This window comes from Phallusia mammillata, chromosome 7 (genome assembly GCF_965637545.1).
Source record: "Phallusia mammillata chromosome 7, kaPhaMamm4.hap1.1, whole genome shotgun sequence".
NCBI lineage: Eukaryota > Metazoa > Chordata > Ascidiacea > Phlebobranchia > Ascidiidae > Phallusia > Phallusia mammillata.
Window position 1 is genome coordinate 19,452,696 of NC_137258.1, and position 22,169 is coordinate 19,474,864.

At 36.8% G+C, this 22,169-nt stretch overlaps 1 protein-coding gene across 1 annotated transcript; it reads right to left on the reverse strand.

The window, feature by feature from the left end:
• Nucleotides 1-4,359: 4,359 nt before the first annotated feature.
• LOC145238522 (uncharacterized) lies at nt 4,360-18,165 on the reverse strand. The gene is made up of 16 exons (XM_080101716.1): nt 17,826-18,165; nt 13,189-13,331; nt 12,788-12,919; nt 12,080-12,245; nt 11,504-11,649; nt 11,115-11,214; nt 8,637-8,808; nt 8,353-8,427; nt 8,187-8,288; nt 7,749-7,891; nt 7,214-7,312; nt 6,815-6,958; nt 6,562-6,671; nt 5,929-6,066; nt 5,183-5,312; nt 4,360-4,957 (listed from the first exon to the last, which is right to left on the reverse strand). Exons 1-16 carry the CDS (start codon nt 17,881-17,883, stop codon nt 4,878-4,880), a joined length of 1,938 nt encoding a protein of 645 aa, XP_079957842.1. The 5' UTR covers nt 17,884-18,165; the 3' UTR covers nt 4,360-4,877.
• Between the last annotated feature and the right edge of the window lie 4,004 nt (nt 18,166-22,169).

Consider the following 22,169-nt stretch of genomic DNA (forward strand, 5'->3'; position numbering starts at 1 on the left):
TGATATTGCTCTGTTATTTTCAAAATGTTTGTTTTCAAGCCAACTTCGGCCAATTAAATACCGTTAAGTACCCTACAATTGTAGAAAAAACTAAAATAATAATGAAACTATTTGAGATAAATCACAGTACTTATTGAAGGCGTTGTCAAGCATGTTTTCCAAGCATTTCCATAAGCATCGGCTAGAAAAATTTAGCCAGCGGTGGGACTCCAACCCACGACAAGAGCCTATTCGACTTGATTCGATATGATCCCTTTAATAGGCCTGGTGAACGATGATTTATGTTTGAATGTGCCGTGATCGCTGGTCGGCGTGAACGCTTCAGGGCTGATCCCAGTATTGAAAGTTTCTATAACTTGGCTATTTCATACTAAATTTTGTTTTGACTTGTCCAAGTTCTAGCAATAACACAGAGTTTTGTTTCAGATGATAAACAGTATGGAGCATTCATCTCCTATTACTTTTCGACGTCACTGGATGCTTTTGCACAGCAGCAATCACGTGATCTTCGTGCAGCGGTGTGTGACCAGCTGGAATCGCTTCACTTCACAATTTACGATGAACACAAAAATGGTGCCGTCGAATGTAAGTGGCAATAAAAACTATTATCAAATATTTTCATCGGTTTGACTTTCCCATGGATAGCTGTTTTTCAGAAATAAGAACAAATAAATGTTCTTAAATGGGTTCAAATTTGGCATGTATAAATGGAAAATAAAAGTAATATACGTTGAATTAGTGTGTTAAAGAAAACTTTGAAATATGCTTCGTTGCAAACAAAAGAAAAATGTTGACAATCTCCGACATACAACATTAAAATTGATAAAATACGCAAAAAAAATTGATCAAAACTGTTGAGCCCATATGTTCACGTAATGTTTGAGAGTGGTGCTGCATAGTATATCAGTTTGATATTTTTTAACATCACTGTTTGTTGTGTTTTTAAAAATGTTTCTACTGTGTGATATCAAGATGCTGAACCAGCTAAAATACAATTGATTTTGCTGCAAGGTAAAGTAACACGTTTGTAAGGCATTTGGTAATTTCAGTACAACTATGAAATTTTATCCTTGTTTCGAAGGGAAGTTTACCAACCTAGTACATCTTGAATAGCCAATATCAAGCAATACGTTCTTTAACTTTTTTGAGATTAGACCGAGCTGAGAGGATGATTTCTATGATGGAACAGTGTCACCGAGTGGTGGTCCTACTGACCGCGGAATACGTCAAGGATCATTGGAATATATTTCAACTTCAACAAGTATCTATAACGCTTAACTGCTTTACAAGGCATTCGTTAACACACAAAAATGATAAAAGTGCAAAAAAAATATCAGAAAACAAAGCACATTATGCACCACAGTAGAAATGTATGCTTTTTGTCTTTAACATTTTTGCCTTGTTAATTGGTTTTCATTTCAATCAACTTCCAGCAGTTTGATGATGCTTGTAAGTACCGCGCATTAAGTTTTCTTATGTTTAGGGCTTCAAAGGCATGATAGAATCAGGCTCCAAGGTGATTTTTGTACTGGTTCCCGGCATAAAGGAATACATCAAACAACAAGCGGAGTCAGATGATACTTGTCGGATGATACTGAGAGCATTAGAGGTAAGTGTCATGAACGCACACACCTTTAAGCGGTTACCTGTATTGACTGCCACGTTTAAGACGCGGTACACGGTTATATACGAAACGTGACGTCATAACTCAGGGACGACATCTAGCGGTAAATACATACATCACAGTAAGTGCATGAAAAAACGAAAAGATTTTACGATCAATCTGACTTCTATGGAAATAAGGATGCCGTTATAGTGGCGAAATCAATTTTACTAAAAAAATTTTTTTAATAAAGTGAATACTAAAAGCTTTAGTTAAGTATGTTGGACTGGGACGGTTAACAAACTTTTAAGGCAGTTATTTCGGCTTATTGATATAAACCCATCAGACAATCTGTTTTAAATTTAGCTATCCATGGATAAATCCCCATCTATCGGTTCTAATTCTCTTCTTAAATACCAACAAACGTTGGGGGTATTTAATTGTTGTAATATAGTTGGTTACCGGTTTGCACATTTTAAAAGCATTTATTGTCAAAAGGGTCACTATTGAAAATCCTGTATTAAAAAATCCGAAAATTTACAGCTCAATACCGTCATCTCGTGGTCACCACAAAAGACACGAAATCGTCGCTTTGCTCTCGAACTTTGCTATGGAATGCCGAAACTAAAACCACGTATGTCAGAGAAAAAGAGGATTTCCTCGAACGATAACGATTTTTCCATTGCGTGCATTTCTGAAAAGTGTCCAATTGACGTATAAATGACTTCGGGTATTTTATACAACAAAAGGCTTTATAAATTACAACGCCCCTATTGATCTGCTTATTATGGGTCCCCTTCCCTGAAGGGGACACATATTGTTTTTGTCCGTATTTCTTTTTTCTTTTTTTCTTTTTTCTTTTTTTCTTTTTTTCTTTTTTTCTTTTTTTCTTTTTTTCTTTTTTTCTTTTTTTCTTTTTTTATTTTTTCTGTCTAACGCTGGTTTGTTAAACGCATTTGGTCAAGAAAGAGTGCTTCAAATTTATTCAAATTTGGACAGATGTTAGTTATTAATCTAAATTTGATCCTCCTGAAGTTTGACCCCGAATTACCCAGTGGTTCACCCACAGGCCCCCAAAATGCAAATTTTTTAAAACATGGTTTGTTATATGCGTTTGGTCAAGAAAAAGTGCTTCAAATTTGTTTAAATTTTGTCAGATGTTAGTTATTAACCAAAATTTGATCCTCCTGAAGTTTGACCCTGAATGACCCTGCGGTTCACCCACAGGCCCCGAAAACGTAAAATTTTTAACGCTGGTTTGTAACGCTGGTTTGGTAAAGAAAGAGTGCTTCAAATTTATTCAAATTTGGACATATGTTAGTTATTAATCCAAACTTGATCCTCCAGAAGTTTGACCCCGAATTACCCAGCGGTTTACCCACAGGCCCCCGAAACGTAAATGTGTCTAACGCTCGTTTGGTCAAGAAAGACACTGTAGGCAGAAGTCCCAAGAGAGTAACTCACTGGTTTACGATAGCAGGAGGGCTCAGCTTGACGTCGGACAGACGTTTTACGAGACGTCGTTTCGGTCATTAGAAATCAGCTGTTTTGCACAGCAATGCTATTTCGTTTTATTAAGTTGTCACTCACATTTTCAGTTTTGGCGAAGGTTTCACACCTATGACGTGATTTAAACCTAATAAGCGTGCTTCGGTTTCGTATATGTCAAGCAAAACTTGTTAATCAAAATAAAGTTGAAAAATCAAACTTGACATTTTTGCAAGATAAATGTGTTTTTTTAAATGCTCGTTGTCAGGTTGGCCGCCGCATGACCATGGGTTACTTAAGGTCAACTAGTAGGTATTACTAACACAGTTCAGAACTTTCTTTCATCATAATGTAGTGTTTTTTTGCTATCAATTTAGGAATCAACACTCAAGGCATGTATAAATTAGGTTAAACGGTTTTGTTGAACAGTAAGGACGGCGTCTATTGAAAACGGTGTCAATAGGTCAAACAGTCGTTTGGCGTGTGCACCCTGAGAGGTTACTGCAGGTCAATGGTACGACAATATCTGGGTCAAAGCAAGAGATTAAATTAAAGTATTTGTTTCGTTCTTTTTTAATGTTTTTGTAATTATATGACAATAATAGTGCAAAAAGAATACGAAAAATTTTTTTATTGTTGGGTTAATGCTTTCTAAAAATTTGTTTTTAAAAATCTAAAAGTCACCGCAACATTTGTTTACCGTAAATCCGCACAAACACGCGTGTGGGGACCCATTAGTTCTTGTTTACAAAAACAATCATATGTGTGGATCAAATGATGTGTATAGTAAATTGGTAAATATCGTATAGAATATATAAAATGGAAGTATATCAGAAAGCCACCCTTCTAGTTTTAAAAGACTTTGGTCGCAATGTTGTCACATAATTTCGTTCGGATATGACAAATTGCAAAATGTTTATAATTTATAGATCTAGATGAGCTATATAAATTTTGCCAGGAGAGCTCTATAAAATTGAAATTATGCCGTTGATGTGCGTTGCTAAACATTTTTTTTATTATTGTACAGTTTTTCATTGTAAATTGTATTTCACTAGCGCCTGTTTTTGGTTTCATTGAACGCAAATCATTTAAACGCTGTAGCATGTAAAAATATCCATACAACAGAAATTGTTATATGTTCGAAACAAAACGTTAATATACTTCTATTGACACAATTTGTCATTTTTTCTGGTTTTATGCACAGAAAAAATTTTACGATTTATTTTCAGAAGCGAAATGCTTCATTAAACAAAATTCCGTTTATTTTTCCGGCAAAAACGACACCCACAAACGGAGGAGTGCAGATGTAAGTGCAAGGCAGTAAACTTGGCAAAGGAAAAAAACACAATCACAAAATAGCTGAAATAGGAGTTAGTAAGAAATAGCAAAAACTTCAAGCAAAGAACAATAAAGATTGCATCAAACAGTGGGAACTTTAAAGTCTTTTCGGAGTGCTCCACGTGTTAATAAAGTTTGTTTCAAAACCAATCAATTACCCTTGTGTCTGGAATAACAGAGGAATGTACTGTAATATTTTAAACGCGGGAATGTCTTACACCTTAAACATGCGATGAACACAAACCGTGTGGATATGAAGGGGTGTTGGCTGGATTGTAACAATTTACAAAACATATTTTGAGAATTTAACGAGAGAAAAAGCACAAATTAAAATGTACAGCGACACGGTGTGCGTAAATAACTCGCCGGCCCATGTGATCCCGTTCGAATTTCGAAACATACATTTGGAGGGAGCTACGTCATTGTCATACACGTCATACTGGTGACATCACACAATGCTTGGAGGAACATCAGAGAGTGTTGAACTGACCGTGCGCAGTCGATCACGGCATACGTGGTCACTCAGTTCTGCAAAAGATACAATAAAAATGCAAAAATCGCTTTGAATTAAATACTGCTCTATTGGTAACATTAACGCTGCAAATTGTGCTTGGGCTGCAAACATACATGAATTTAATTTTTGTGAAAAATAAATCCCGAATTAGCCCTGGCACCTGGCGGAATCGCGGTACGTATGGTGCCAAGCATGAATTAGGATTTTAGACTTGTTTTTTAGGCCGATTTAGTAATTACCGTTTTCTGAAGCACACGACGAGTTGTTAATCACATAGGCCGGTGTCCGAAGTTTGGGCATTGCCACTTCCAGCTTTTTGAAGAACCTCGATTTGCGACTCTGTCCTTTCCAGAAGATCACATCATTGCCCTACAACAGACATATCAAACATTTTAAATGCTAGTTAATCAGTAAACTTTTGTCCCTTAGCAGTTAAAAGGTTGGTTTAAACCATACCGAAACTATACCTTTTCACCATCAGGCCAAAACAGTCTTTATTTTTGTTTTAAAAGAGTTTTTTTTGTTTTCATTTCTCATCCACTGCTTTGGTTACTTGTATCCCCTATAGGGGAGCAGATACCCCCGATCAAGAACCATTAATTTAGACAATGTTGACGAACAAACTAACTCAGTTGACAAAGAACCTTAATTTGTATATACTTATGTAAGGAAACTCAACAATGCTCAGAAATCGATATACAATTATATGGCGCAGCTACTAACACCCTATCTCAGGACAGACCCACATTTAGCTAAATTTTGGTAGGTGGGGCATATAGCTGATTTATGATGTTAGCAGCCAAAGATGGGTAGGATTAGGAACTAAGTTTTTGAAAATCTTACATTGGAAACTAAGTGTTAAAGTTAGTCACATTGAATTTTTAATAATAATACCTTACCTGCCGTGAGATGCTGTGGTGTATTCGCTATTTTAACCAATTGTTTGAAAAATGGCTGATCGTAAAAAGTTCAAATTTAAATTCACCTTAGCGTTCATTGCCGCAATGAGAGAACGATAAGTGGAACCTTTCTCAGATTTAATCTTCTCATTGAGGATCCTGCGTGCTTCCGGCAAGAGGATAAAGATCAAGCTTGTCCTTCCGGAGATTGATTCGATGATTCCCTAAAAAAAGGACTTCAAGTAAAATCACACTAAAATTTGTTCAGTAAGATTAAAATGATTTGTCTTTTAGCTGTGTAAAATATGTAATTTCACGTTAAAATCAATCCAAAAAGTACCTGTACAAATGCTGGTGACTTATGAAACAGGTCATATGAAAAACACTCCTTGAGCAATAATTTTTGTAAACATTGCATGCATATAAGCGAAACTGTATTTTACATAGATGTTAAAGGGTTCACGTTTTAGACAAAAACCAATTATTTTGTAAAACCTGAATCGGACCCGAAAACCGAGTACACCAATTTGCAGATGGGCCTTCTTTAAAACACATGAAATGTAGCAAAGCTAGAACTCATCTGGTCAATTTTTTCCAAAAAATCAAGCCTGAACACGAATCCCAACCATTAGGCCGGGAGAGTCTTACAATTCCTAACAGCTATTTTTCGTGGTTTACCAACCATACAAAACAGTGTATTCAACACAGCTGTAACTTACTCTATGTACATCGAAAAGTGTGTCGTCGGACTGGAAGAAGGTTGTGGTGAGAACAACGACCATACGATGGCAGGTCGGCGCAACATTTGTAACACTTTCAAAGCGCAGATCTACAAAGACAAGGAATTGACTATTTAAATTCGACAAACATTTTCCCTTCAAACATTCGCTTTTCAGTTGAGATTTTTTGCGAGGACTCAAACTTGTTTTGTGACGTTACGACCAGTGACGTCACGCATGACGTCATACATACCTGATGTGTTTTCCTTTTGTTCGTCGTAAACGTCGTAGCAGTTGTCCTCGAACCATTGGTGGAGAGAACGAAGGAACAAAAGGGTTGCATCGTCGTCATCTCCCTTAGTGAAGGAATAAGCCAGGTACGCCGCATAAGAACGATCTAAAAGTAGAACAGAACTGCATTAAAGAGTCGGTTTCGAAGTTGAAAGAATAGAATCAGTCAACTACTTTTCGATTCTTGTCTACTATTTGGAATTTGGATCACTTGTAGTTGTTTTACCCATTTTAGTTTACAAAGTTTTCACATAGACAATCATACGCATATTTAGTGTGTCAAACTGACAATTAAAATGACGTAATATTAGCTTTTATTGACCACAAAAAGTAACTGAATTTTACTAAATTGCAAGTTTACCGTGATCGTATGCTGCACAGCACTTTTTCCAAACCAACTGAATCTCAGTTTTGAACAGCCATGCCACCATTGAACCAAGTATTATGCAAAGAAGGAAGGCTAAAAACACAAGGTAATTTTATGATATGTTAGTTGTTTATAAGGACTAATTAGTGCAGCTGATGGAAAGACCTTGACCATATATAGGCTATAGTCTAATCGCATCACGAGACAACAGTTTGTTGGGGCTAGAAGCTCGTCACGAAATCTGCTCAATGTCACAACTAGACATAAACCACAAATTAACGGACACAAGTGTATTGGGGTCAATGTCTTGTCACCAGCTGCACTAATGTGACCTTAATTATAGGTCGAAACAGTGTACATTGGCTGTGGCATGCTTTTCATATGGTGGTGCCACGTTTTAAATAAAATTCGTTTTTAGAAAGCAAAAAGAAATTGCGCTTATTTTTCTTAAATTTAATACATTTGCTAAGCTGTGAAAGTATTAAATCCGTCCTGAGCATCAACTGTGCATTTAATTTTCTGTTGTCACCTGCAACCACTCCAAGAATAATTGATAGATATTCGACTGGGGGTGTTTCGGGGGCGAGTAGAAGAGACAAATCTGCCGTGTCGTTTGCCTGCAAAGTCCGCACGGAACAATGATAACGCCCGAGGTCTGTTGCGTCCAGATTTCTAAGAATCGCAAACAAAAATGTTGTGTGGGAGTGAAACCAAATAATAAGCACCTGTATAGGCAACATCACAACACCGCTAGGCGTTATTATACAAATGGCAAAGGTAAATTATTTTTCGTAGGACAACGATATATTTTGCATGTGACGTAACGATGATGTCACTATAACCTGTTTCGTCTTGTACACGTCAAGAAAACGGTAGATTCGCATTTGCACAATGGTTTGTGTCACTTATGCCGAGATTTGACGCCATACTTGGGAAACGTATATTTGTCAGTGTGTATATTATTCACCTTATGAGAAGAGTGGTCTTGAATGTTTCAGTCAGGTTTTTGAATTCCTTGCATATCGGAGAACTTTCACAAAATAACTGAGGCGGTTTGGCGTCCGATAACCTGTAATTTGTAATTAAGTTAATAAATAAATTTGATGCAAACATTAATTTACAAGCAGGCTTACTCAGTACAATGATATTTTTCTCCCAAAGTTACGTTGCTTCCGCCGATTTTTTGCTCCATTCTGCAAATTTCCTCACTGCAATATAAGATAAGCTCAGGAATTTTTGTACACAGCTAAAATTCAACATTTTGCATTGAGAACACGAATCCATCATGATTGTTTTGATATAACGCACCTAAAGTTGAAATATAACGCAACTAAAGTTGAAAACCGAAATATGATTTTTTTTAAAAGCTATGAAATCTAATCGCGTCAAATACACATTTAACAGGTTCAAGTTATACCTTTCTCCGTTCTCCATCAACTTGTACCATCTGAAAAGACGATCCACTTTGTATCTTTCGTCGGTGATTACGCCTGATCCAGAGCACTGCAGTAGCACGTCGTCGCCGATGTTTGCCTCCTTTTTCAAACTTTGTGGTTCGATCAATTCATCGTGGCGAACCGGTCGAGGCTCTATGAAGAGAATATGGATTAACATGCGAAGATGCTAAACAGATGTTTCGATTACCCCGCAGGCACCACATGGCCTTCGTTGTGTATATCAATTAAAATACACCTAGCATGGACCATATATGGACCCTAGGTAAATGTTGGTTTAATCTAAACCTAGGAACGAAGATCAAAATTTTGCAAATAAGTAAACATGTTAATCACAAAACATGTATTTTTCTTTATATTTTTACCGTGTTTTTATTCATCCTAAGTAGTCTATATGATATATCTTAAGCGTTACAAAAAATGACACGAACAGGTTTAGTGTTTTAATGCTTTGAAGGAATTCATAAAGGAAGATACAATCCTGCCAAACAAAGTAAAAGAATAATGAAAAATGAACCGTTGCCCTGTTTAACGTTAATCTGCTGTGAATGCGCGCAAGAATGATGGTAAACAAAACAAAAACCGCATAGGAAGAATTTTATGCCGTCCACAGAGAGTGAGGACATACGCCATGCCCCAAAACCCCTACACTTGCGTCACAAATCTGGCAACCGGCCGATTCATGAATTTATCAAGGACGAGATTTGATCCAAGCACGTAACACGGACCTTTAGTAACTTGTATTCTGTTTTGTGTCTGTTAACAGTTGGCTGAAGTTAGGAAGGTTACAGACTGCTGCTAACAGCCGTGTAACATCTTCAGTTGGCCTAATGCTTTCATGCTTGAAAAACGGCTGCTTAGCGCTAACGGTAGTGGCAATGATAGGGTAAAAACAAAAGTTAGGAAAGCGAAAAAACACTCGTTTGGTTATAGAGAAGTTCATTTAGGCAAACACAGTTTTTAAATCTAAAGATGCTTAAACTTATAGCAAATATGCATTTTGAAATGCTAAAAGGTTGACTTATATATTTTTTGAAATGCTAAAGGGTTGATTTATATACATTTTGTGTTTTGAAACGTTGTTTTCCCAAATCTTATATGACCACCCAAGCAGCAGCATAGCGAAAATGTCGAATTTTTGTGGTTAGTTGATATTATCCTTCTTGGCTTATGAAAGTAGAAATACGAACCGCTGTTCTATTTACTGCGCCTTGATTCATCGCCCGGGTTTCGATTTGAGAGTGATATATCCTGATAAGCGCATCGAATTACAGGTAGCGAACTTTAAATCACCCACGTTCATAAATCAAGCTTTTCGTTTTTGGTATTTGAAATTGACAAATGAAACATGTTGTGGTCCAACTAAACCTGCAATACGACCGAAACAGGTAAGTAGTTTGATGAAAGGAATGCAAGCCTGAGGTAATAAAAAGAAAAAAACACATATCGTTAAACTGTTGTGGTCGAAACTCCTAAAATAGGTTTTCGCATAATAAAGGTTTATGATTGTTTACTCCAGTACCATATACAATAAACCTCGGTAAATCCGGACCCGTTTCGACCAAAAAAAAATTCCGTATAAGACGAAGAACCGGATTAATCGATGTCGATTAGATCAAGCCTTGCCATATTACAAATCATTTGTACCTCGAGTTTTGTTCGAATTAGGCGAAGATCCGGATTAACCGAATCGGATTTAACCGAGGTTTACTGTATTTTCATGAGGGTTATCGTTTCATCAATTACCTTTCACATTTAACACGCTTTAAATTCTTACACATGGGCAAAAATATGACAAGCTAAAGTACACTGAAATGAGAACATTTATTGGCAGAACAACGTTTACGCGAAAAGTTTTTTTTGTGATTTGTGCAAAATATTTAGTGCAGGTTGTACAGCGTGTTCATGCGCTCGGCTTAATGAGCCAAACCTTAACAAAAATTTTGGTATTTTTGATCGCTAAACAGCCAACAAAAACCTACGCTGGTTTGCTGTAGTGAAATTATAGTTTATGTTGATATAATTTTTCTGCGTTGAAAAATGTTGGCCTGAGAGTTAATGTTTGGCCGTTTGCAACAAAGATGGGGACAAAAGAAAGTGACTAAATAGTTTTTATTGGTATAGCAAGCCTCTTTACTATCAAGTGACTTTCTTTTCTAATTGCCAAGTGTACCTAATTTTATCGATAGTTTTGTGCAAGTGTCACAGGCATTTGAATGTGCGTTTTTCAAGTGTAAAAATTAACGTGGGCTTTAGGTCGGATTGGAACCGGAACCCTCCGATTCTGCGTAGAAACACGCATCCGAATCCGAATCCGAACACGGCGACCATTTGTTTCCTGTCCAAAAAGTGAAAATAAATAGACTTTTTCTGGCAGAGCACGTTGCTATATGCCTGTGTGTTGTAATATTTAAAAGTTACTACAAAGAATGTTTACTTACGGCTCACGCAAGTTTTGTGTTGCGATATAAACCGAGACATCCCATTGTACGAGAGCTGGCAGGTGTAGGTGCCGGAAAAGTTTGCAAAATCGCCAAGTACCTGTAAGGTAAAAAAAAATCAATAACACTTGGTGTTTTAATACAACTTAAAATATTGCAATTTTTCCTATGTGTTTGTTTTTTCCTATTTTTCCTAAATCAAAAATGTGTGTTTTAGATTCTTACAAACAAACTTATAAAACTTGCATGGTTTAATCAATGGATGGTTTGCTCAGATACAAATAAGCAACAACATGTGTTCGTGTACATCTTGTTACATGATCCAACAAATAAAAAACGATTTTGATTCAACGTTTTTTGCAAAAGAATGCACAGGTAGAATTCCAAACCTCAATTTTCGAAAACAATCGGCTTGAAACATCAGACAATTCCCGGTATTCGCCGCTGGCCAATGGCACGCAGTCCCTGTACCACGTGATCTCATACGAATCCGGGTTTGTCAAATGAATGGGGATCTCGTCGTCGCTGATACCAACTGTGTAAAATTGCATGATGAGCACATCGTATAAGATTGAATCGCGGTACAGTAAATCAGAGTAAGTCAAGCTTATTGCAGGCGTTGTACCGAATCAAGCCAGTCATTTTATAAATAATTGTCGTGTTGTGTTTGCTGCTTAAACTTACGAAACACAATGGCTTGTTTATTACTTTCAACACATCATGGCATTTAGCAAGTAAAAGCACTTTTTCAAATTTCAAGTTTTGGGTTCTTGTGGGTAAAATACTGGGTTATCCGGGGTCAAACTTTGAAAAATTTTAAAAAATTAACAAAAATAATATGTGTCGCCTTCAAGGAAAGAGACCCTTAATTAATACCTACCAAACATTCGCTCTAGTCGGAAAATGTTGTCTTTCAAAAATGAAAATTAATTTAAACTCATGTTATAAGATTTAGGGACACTTACATCCACAGTCTACCAAAAGACGATCGTTGCATTCAATAGTACTTTCGGAAAATGAGTTATCAGCTTGAGCAGTTTCAGTGTAGAGAAGGCAGTTATCCTGATAGCGGAAATCTTCATCAATTGCTATCAGATCGTGAGTAATAGCAGCACAATAGCTCGTCGACGTCTGAAAAATCAAAGTCACATTGTCAGCAGAATGCCCAGTTAAGAAAATCCTTACGCAAAGGTCGTCTTTTCAAATGTTTATCCCAAGATCAGAGCTAGGACTATGGACCATGGCCCAGCAGCGAGTCTTAAAATCACTGTTAACGGACCGTAGAATCAATGTGTGCGACTGGTGTTGGTTTAATTCATACTTGTTTTTCACTTAATGTACTTCGTGTAATAGTAAAAAAAAACATGCCAATCAATGGTGATAATAGTCAGAAACTTACTAAAGTTTGAAGCACGACCTTTGTGGTTAAATTTATCAAAAGCTTGTAGTCTGTAAAATTAGTTGGGTCAATAAATATATGTGATAAAAATCACAGTACGCCAGGCCCATTGAAGGCACCATACCGAATCAGCCGGTCACCAAGCATTCACCACCATATGACAAGGCGTTAGGCTAGAAGGGCTGATCCCAGTTATGAATTTATTTTCATCTTATATAATAAAAATAAGAGAGTTTTGGTCAGGGAATTGCCAGTTTTTATTTACGATCCTCACCAGGTTCATAAAAAGTGTCATGTTTTCCATCAGTGCATCCAACTGAAATGGTGTCGAAGTGTACACGTCCTCTTCGAGATCATACAATCCATTGTAACTTCCCACTTTTTCGTCACCCATGTAGATTTCGCACTTAAAAACAAACGCTTTATTATAGCCTAACAAACCCACGTTTTAAATCACACGACATTTTAACAAAAAAATGCGAATAAACGGTTTTTATATTCAACATGAGCATAGCTCTTAGTCAGTTAGAAACAAAAAAATATTTTGTTGTTGTCAGTGTTTAAATTGTTAATTTAATATCTAAGTCGTTTTCTAAGTTCTGAAGCAATTTCTAAGGCGCTTTTAGCTCTTGCTTTCTTAATGTCATTCCCTATTCGGTTTCGCATGCAACTCACAACAAATTCAAGAACCACTTCGTCCCCTGGATCAAAATAGTCGTCGTTCACATAGTTGTAGAAGTACTCGTCGCAGGATGCAGCAACTGGCCACCCGACTGTCGTGATGCTATTTCCAGTGAAAGATGGACATAAACTATTCACTGCAAAAGCAAAAAAAGGTTCACAAACAAATACAGAAGAGTTTGTTTTAATAAGCCAAAAGTGTAATGCCACCCAAACCAAGGTTTTAATCGAAAAGAAAAAAAAATGTATGAATTTTCCCTACTGCTGTATACCGCGACTAAAACTTCACAATCACTATTTGCGTTAATTTGATTACTCGTTTAAAATTACACTTTTCTTGCTATTTTTTCGTCGGATCATTACGGTTAAGGTAAAAAAATCGCTTTCAACAAAACAGGCCGTTTGTAGACAGGACGGCGTACTCACTATAAATATAACGCTTTTAGGAGTTGTACGCCCACTGAAAAAAAAACAGCAAACAAACACCGTGGTTTCGACATTCCCAACGTCGCTAGAAAGTCGAAAAATGGTTACAGGTTTTATATTTTCAAAGTAAATGTCGTAAAAATGTTTTAAAAACTGACGTTGACAGTGTACGTTGTTATCTCAGGAAAACTACGTGAAAAATAACGTTAGTAAGGTAATTTTTGCACGTCAATATTAACGTAAAAATGACGTAAATGTTAAACGTTTTATAAAACTCAAATTAGACCATTTTAACACGTCAATATTAACGTAAAAATTACGTTAATTTAAAAACCTTTTTCAAAACTCAAATTAGACCACGTTTGCACGTTAATATTAACGTAAACATGACGTTGTAATAAAGCGTTGTTTGACACTTGCATTAAACCAATTTTGCACGTTAATATTGACGCAAAAATGACGTAGATTTTAAACGTTTTTTGACACTTGCATTAAACCAATTTTTTACGTTAACATTAACGTAAAAACGGCGTTGTTTTTAAACGTTTTATAAAACTCGAATTAGACCATTTTTGTACGTTAATATTAACGTAAAAATGACCTACATGTTTTGCGATTTTAGAAAATTTCACTTGACTTTATTCAAACCTAATATTACCGTTAGAACGTCGTTTCCAACACAGGTTTTTAGGAACAGCAAAAACGACCTAATTTTCGTAAAGAACAAAACGTAACGTTATACGAAAACTTACGTTCAAAACAATTTCTTCCCGAACAATCTGTTTAAAACAAATCGCAAATAATTTTTATTTAAAAACATTTTTGCACAAAACCAAGTTTGACCGTTAAAGGTCAATTAAACGGTCGTGTCCTTGCGGTTATTGACGATGTACGTCATCGTTTTCTTATTATTTGTCCAATCATCACCAAATTTTGTATTTATAAACTGTATGCAACACGGAGACGACTGGTCCAAATCGCTTTCAACAAATTGCCAAAGATTTTTATTTGAAAATGTTTTTGCACCAAACCCAGTTTGACCTTTAAAGGTTAATTAAGCGGTCGTGCCCTTGCGTTTCTTAACGATGCAAGTCCGTCATTCTCACCCAATTGTTACCAAATTTTGCACTCACAAACTGAATGCGCTTTTGCGCAACTTATTCACAAAAGACTCAAGCATTAAAAAATATTCTGTGACGTTACAATTACGCATAATATTTTCTAAAGTTGCATGGCGGCTAGTGTTAATTGCATTTTTTTATAGTTGTTACTTCTCACTGCACCCTCATTCGTGGTCAGTCAGTTGGTATAAGCATTTCGAGCAATAAGCAAATTTGTTAGTCACTACCATTTAGGTACATACAAACAAAGAAATTATACATTACACTCATTTAAACTTTTCAGCAATACTGTTACCCTATCAAAAGATAGGTCTAGCGCCATCGCCGGCAACTTTAGCAAAAAATATTACGGTCTAGTCTTTTAGATCTAGAAGGTACATTTTTATCTTTTTTTTCATTTTTATCAAATTTTGCTTTACTTTCTGAAATAGAATAAGTAACGATTACTTATTCAGTACCGAAACCCAACGACCAAGACACCAATAAACAAAGGATATAGTTACGAATTCCAATAATGACGTCACAGAAATCAAGACGTCATAGCAACTAGTCGTTTGGAATGCAAACAAAACTGGATTGAACTTGCAGCTGAATTAAACAGACGTTATTTCCCTCGCTTTAGCATGAGTTGCAGTTTAGAGAATAGCGTTCAACAAAGCCCATTATACGCACTCGATTTGTTATGAAACAAACACTTGAACTCCCCGAACAAAGCTTACGAACACTAGCTCTCCAAATGCCACAATCCGGTCCCAGCGACTTTATTTTCAGTAGACAAAAGAAGGGTTTTTTCGTGCTCAATGATAAATGAAAAAAATTTTTGCTGAGCACCCATCATGGGACAAAACCTTGTTTGGATGTGATGAGTTTGGAAAATTTGGGGTAGCCAAAGAGAATTAATTAATTGTACATGTAAGGTGCCAAAAGTGCTTTTTTTTAAAAGGACATAAATTATATCCACTTTAAAACGAATGTTATCCCATTTCCCTGAAAAAATGCGTTCCACACCACTAGCTCGTAGATGTGATGTCTTATTGCATTCGTATATCATTAACAACAAATAATTTTGTATCATTCACAAACAAGTAGCACAAAACGGTAGTCATCTGTTGTTTGGCGTTGAAAAGTGAGGAGAATTGACCAGACATTTCCACAACAGGATGGGCTTCATTGCCATTCGCCAGAAAACCGACATATGAAACTAGTTGCGTTCATTTGAGCGTTTGCGCCACGTCACTTTACGTATTTTCCTTTAGTGACAAAGCAAATTCGACCTTTAATGAGTTGGTTATTTAACGTCATACACTTAAACTTTAAAGAAAAATAGTTCGCGGGCCATAGATTTGTAACGGGTCTGAAATGGGGACCCAAAAAAAGTTTTGTATTTCGCTCCAAACTTTGCGACCAGAAAATTCGATGTATTATGACCAAGTGTAAAGTGAGACCTGAATTAAGTCTGTTTTATCTGACGTTTAAACCCGAACCCGACCAGAAAAGCCTAGCCCAACTTTCATGTCCTACTGGGTGATTTGAAAATCGTTTTCGAGCAATTTCGTATGGCAAACCTTACAAATTTAAAAATAACCCATGTTTTCCATTACATTATGTGTATTTAAAAATCTGTTAGCAATAAGGTATTTTGCGTCGGTAAAACGCGCTTGATAAAAACACATTTCTTTTAACGACAACATGACAGCTTTATGATAATTTCATTTCATGAGGTATTTTACTTGAGGATTGTTGTACACTGTAATGTCTGCATGTGAAGCAGTAATATGTTTTGCAGACATAACAGATTAACAGAACTGCCACGCACGACTGCACTCGCATTCCGCAACGATGAAACACCACATTTTTCTTTCGCAATTTTTAAATGCCGAAACTTCACTCCCAAATGTCCAAACTTCCAAAAAGCAACTTATGTTGAAATTTCAAAATTACCATTGAGCGATTTGGCAGCTTTCATGAATACTAGAATAACCATATATTTTTAGTCAATTTGTGTACAAACTGTATTCGACAGTTGTAAATGGTTTTATTAACTCTTTAGTACTGAGCAGTAACTCTTTAGAGACTGAGCAGCGGTATTTTTAGGTAAATATAAGTTCAAGGTACAGAAATTTTTTTTCACGGAGTTATACCCGACCAGAGTTTCACAAACCTTACAAATATAGGCAGTCGTTCTACGTGGGCTATTAAATTGAAAGGGGAGTTAAGATAGGAGCGCTACGAGCCTTGGTTTCATACGAATTTGCAATAAGATATGGCGCGCCACGATTTAGGATGTTGTGTCGGCTCTATTGTTCTGAAGCGCTGAAAACTTCCTTAAGTTGAATAAATTTCCCGACCGCGTTTTGGAAAGTGCCATGTTAGCCTTTCATCTTAATTTCAACTTAGTTCAATGTGGTTTTGAGTAATTGGCCACAAAGATGTCAAAGGTATTCAGTTTTGATTTGGAATTGTAGCGCTAGCTGTTGTGTAAGCGAGGAATTTTGTTGTCAGATGTTTCCACGCGTTGTGGTTGTCGGGGCTGAACGTGGCGATATTTGATGTTGTCCAGGCGATATTTACGTCAATCTGATGATCTCATGCTTACAAGCGCATATCAGCTGTCAACGGGCATTTGTGAAGTAAACAATTGACTTATGTTTAAGATAATGTAATTTATCATTTTGACACAAGATTAGCGAAGCCTAATCGTTATTTGCGATTTGTGGTTCTAGTTTATAATGGGCTGAATTCTTTTGCTTTTTGAAAGGTGATAAACAAGAAAGAAACATTTAACGATAGTAGTTATCTTGTCAGCCTAAACTTTAATACAACGCGACGAAAATGTTTTTTTTGCCAAAAAGCTACGCATTAGTGCTTTATGCTTAGCGTGGTAGTTTAACTTATTTGGAACAACCCTGAACCCCCTTAACTAAAGAAAACGAACACATGCCAAACCCAGCTTCTACAAAAATTAGTTTACTCTAAGATATCGTTAGAAATTACCACCTAAGATAAACACATACAATGTATTTCAAGTTATAATTTATAGCATGCAAGTATCCTTACAAGCAATACGGTTTGGATACAACGTACCTTGTACAGGTTGTGCGATGCAAATCGGCAGAAGGAATACCAAAGCAATGCCCCACATCGTTTTTGAAGGAGTAGCAAGCTTCTGTCCTGAAGGAGTCTTCGCTATCCAGAAGAATTGGCAACTGTTACTGTACCAAAGTGCGTGCGAAGTTTTAAAGCCCACTCGCTCAAAGTTTTTTTTACGGCGAGGAAAAAAGTATCTCACTCCTGCTCTGCACTGAAGCGTTTCAACTGCACAGCAAGTGCCTTGCGCCAACACCAAAGCAACTGCGCGCTGATTGCAGGTTACAATCTGACATTAGTTACCTAACACCCATTGGAATTGTTGATGACATACATTACCACAAGTTAGGTTGCTGACATCCAAACGGCAGTTTAATTAATTAACGCGCCACCATACATTGATGCAAAACACGTGTAAAATAAAAAGTGCAGTACATTTTAATAACATTCCTATTACCCCCGAAGAAGGTGGTTTTCGAAACTCGTTACAGCAAGAATTATAAGAATGGCCGGACTTTTCGGGTTGAGTTCGGGCTTGGATTTGAAAAAGGGGGCTTGTTTTAGGCCTGACTAATTTGGGCTATGTTCAAAAAATTAGGGCTCGGGCATGGTTTACTTTGTGTTCGGGACCAGATTCAGTCGCCAGTTTTAGCCCTGTTTACAACTCTGGTACAAACTACTGGTTTCATTTCCTAAATCGAACATTTAATTTGAAACACGACCCGGCTTGTGGTAAGTTACAAAGTGCGCGTTTGTATTGCAACCCCTATGACACAAAACCAAGGTTTTTGCGATAAACATTGATTCTAATTATCAAATTTGTGTAGTCCATGTGCTTATATGGCTTCAGTCCATGTAAAATCTAATACATTTAGGCATTTTACCCTCGTAGCAGAATTAAGGTTTTTAGGCATACACATTTACAACAGTTGCAACAGACCATGTGCTGAACTGAATACGCATTGGTTACAGTCCTTGCAAAAACTGATTACTTAAAGCATTTCATGGTTTGAAATTTATGCTTGACAGCAATCACAAGGTCACGTAATGTCCCAAATTGCGAGCGTGTAGCAAAACGTTCAGCGACCAAATCATCAACAAGATACACGTGGGAAAATTGCTTAGCGGGGACCAAATGTGCCCCAGGCTTAAAAAGACTACGTCGTGAAAAGCCGAACCGCCAAGAACTCTGCAAATGCAAAAATGAACCCGAAGCGGCCTGAGTCATTGCTTTGGTTCAATTTTTATGTAATTTTGTGTAAATGAAGGAATTTAAATGATGGGTTTTCTGTGGACTTGAAAAGCGGGATTTTTGTAAGAATGCTGCTAAACAACAAAAAGTGTTTGCCTGGCGCACCGTTTTAATACTAGGCGTTTTGCATTGCTGGAAAGTCAACTGATAGTGTTGGAAAACGGTAAGAAATACCTATAACTTTTGCGCAAACTTTTTAATTTTTAACCAAGTATGTTGATTATCAAATCGATGGTTGCTAGAACCCCTTTTGCTTAGCGTTCAACGTCTGTATCAATAGTGTTTGAAGAAAAAAAGTTAAAATTCCTCTACCGTTGTTCCGTATTTCAATCTCGCATTGTTTTCGGCGACAAACATTTGATTCGTCACCCGAGCGTGGAATTTAAACGCTTTTACCCCATAACATGCTTTTAATAGACTCAAATAATTGTATTTTACAAAAATAAATCAGATGGTCTTTATATTGGTCAATTTGTCTAGAGAGCCAAGTGCATGACATTATCTTATGTCCGTTTGTGAAACAGAATTACTTCCACCTAATGAAACTAATAAAACTGCGGCAAAAACCAGAAATGTCTACGTGGTTTACTGTTTTTCTTTAGGTTTCCACTACCTAAAGACCACAAATGGAACAATCAAATTTGTTTACACTTAAATATAATCTTCGGCATTGAAACTGACACCGCCTTGACAGTAAAATTGTACCAAAATACCTGTAAATCCGATTAGTAACAGTTCATCACCACGATTTGAGATCACGATCAAATTACAGGGTCGGCAAGGTATATTGTTTGCATTCAATAACGATGCGTTCCACCGACAAGGTAGATTCAATTCAAAAAGGTCGAACGTGCAAACGACCCGCCCTCGAGGACAACGTTAAGGAAAATATCGTGACCGACAAACCTTTTTTGACTCACCCTATATGCATGTTTTCTGCAGTATAGATATCGCTGTGGCATTTGTTCCTTCCGCGGTGCGTAAAAAGCAAATTTAGGCCCCTGCCCTCTTGAAATAAATAGTTACGTAATTGATATAAAGGGAAACATTGGGCGGAGTTTTAACGCTATTGGAAACAAACGTTACAATGCCAGTTTTGTAAGTGTTGAACAGGTATATCAACAGTTCAAACACTTTTTTATTTTGTTTTTTAACTTGAAAAAAACAATGGGATGCAAGTGGTGAAAAATCATATATTCAAAATAAATATATTTCAAGTTGCTAAGCACAAATTACAGTTACAAAGATTTAGTGAGCGAACATAGATTTTATATTTTGGGGAGTTTGTGGAACAAAAATTTCATGCGATAAAAAGAATAAGTTAGTGCACCATATGCGGAATTTATCATGGTCATTAATGCAAACAGACTTCTGCCCTTTTTTGAAACTATTTCGAACGAAAACGAGACGGAACTTATGTAAATAACGACCCTTTGAGTCAGGCCTTATGTGTCCGGTAACCTCAGTTTCATTTCAGAGTATGTAAAACCAGCAACTTACGAACCGCATACCCAAGTTGGTCCGTTCCGGGGTCTAGGCGGGCTAAAGCAAAACAGAGGGAGCACATTTGCATGACAATGGCCGGTGTCTTCCATTGGCATCGGGTCGACTCGTTTGCAGGAAGATCCATAGAATCCAGCCTTTTTGCTGCATCTTTTCACCTCGCTACTGTTTGCAGCATTTTGCACTGCGGCTTGCAAGGTGAGTGAAAGTTAAAGGCAAATGAAAAAAATTAAATAATTAGACAGGAATTCTAACAAATAAACCGGAATACATTTTATCGTAGCACAAAATTGAAAGATCGACTAGTGATTTATACATTTTGTGCAATTATTATTAAACAGTATAAAATTTTTAACTTGAGTGTAATTCTCCTTTAATGTTTACCATTCAGGACTGCAATGTGCAACGTTGCAGGATCTTGGTTCAACCGATGACCTCCTGTGGAACAATTATCAATGCCTAACCTTACGCAGCAAAAATTACTCCATTGTATGGAGTCTGTGGTCATAAAAGCACAAGGTTCATATTGCAGCATACCTTTCACCGTTTGGTTCAAAAGCCATCGCGCTTTATGAATAAAGAACCCATTACTGTACCAAAATAATGCAAAGAGTAATTTATACCAGAGTTGTGTAAACCAATACCGCATCTGTTTATCACTGTTATTTGCGTAAAAAATACCCATCGAAAAATAAGTTTCGTATACCATATATAGCAACTAGATCAGATTTATATGTAGAAACGTTTTATCACTCCAAATCCCAGTTTCGAAGCGACCACTGTACTTCGTGACACCTCTCATTCTTGGCCTTGGTTTACGTAGGTGTCTTAGATGTCCTTGACCGCAGTTGGGCGATAAAATCTCTCGATAAAAGTTCCCACGCTATGCAAAACGTGTTTGTGGGTTTTTCTGGGCTGTTTTGACCGGCGGATGTTTTAAAGCAAACCTCGTTAAAGAATTTTGTTTTGCACGTGTTAAATTCCCCCGCCATGTGAAAAGTGAAATATACTAAGCGCAGCCCCCGAGGCGCTATGCTGCAGCGTGTCGCCTGTCGCGTGACAGCGAATTCGCCAATGGTTGGTTGCAAATAGCTTTTCACGGTTGGTCAAATGAATATCAAGCAAAAGTTAATGCATTTTTGAAAGTCAAATGTAATTTGTTGGAATAAAGTCAGTGTACAAAAGTAGGACAAAAATGTCATGCCGTATAAGTTTATTGAAGAGTCAAATCCAGCATATAGCTCCCTATATCTATATGTTTGGGAATTCAATCTTTGTACGCAATATACCAAGAACATACAGCACAGATTGCTTGATATAGAACAGATAGTTACTTGAAGCAAACATATTTCATTTGTAGTTTATTTACAGCAAGAAGCAGAACACAACCGGTTTGCTTGCAGCTTAAAATGCGAACACACAAAACAACGTCATTTGCATTAACCAACATTTGGCCCAACATACAATACAGTCATTAACCATCGCTGTTGCTCTTAAGTAGAAATCCAGCGACATCAAGGGCTTTGTCTATAGTACCTTATGCCATTTTCTTTGCGAAAACAACTCGTACAAGCACCTTAAAACAT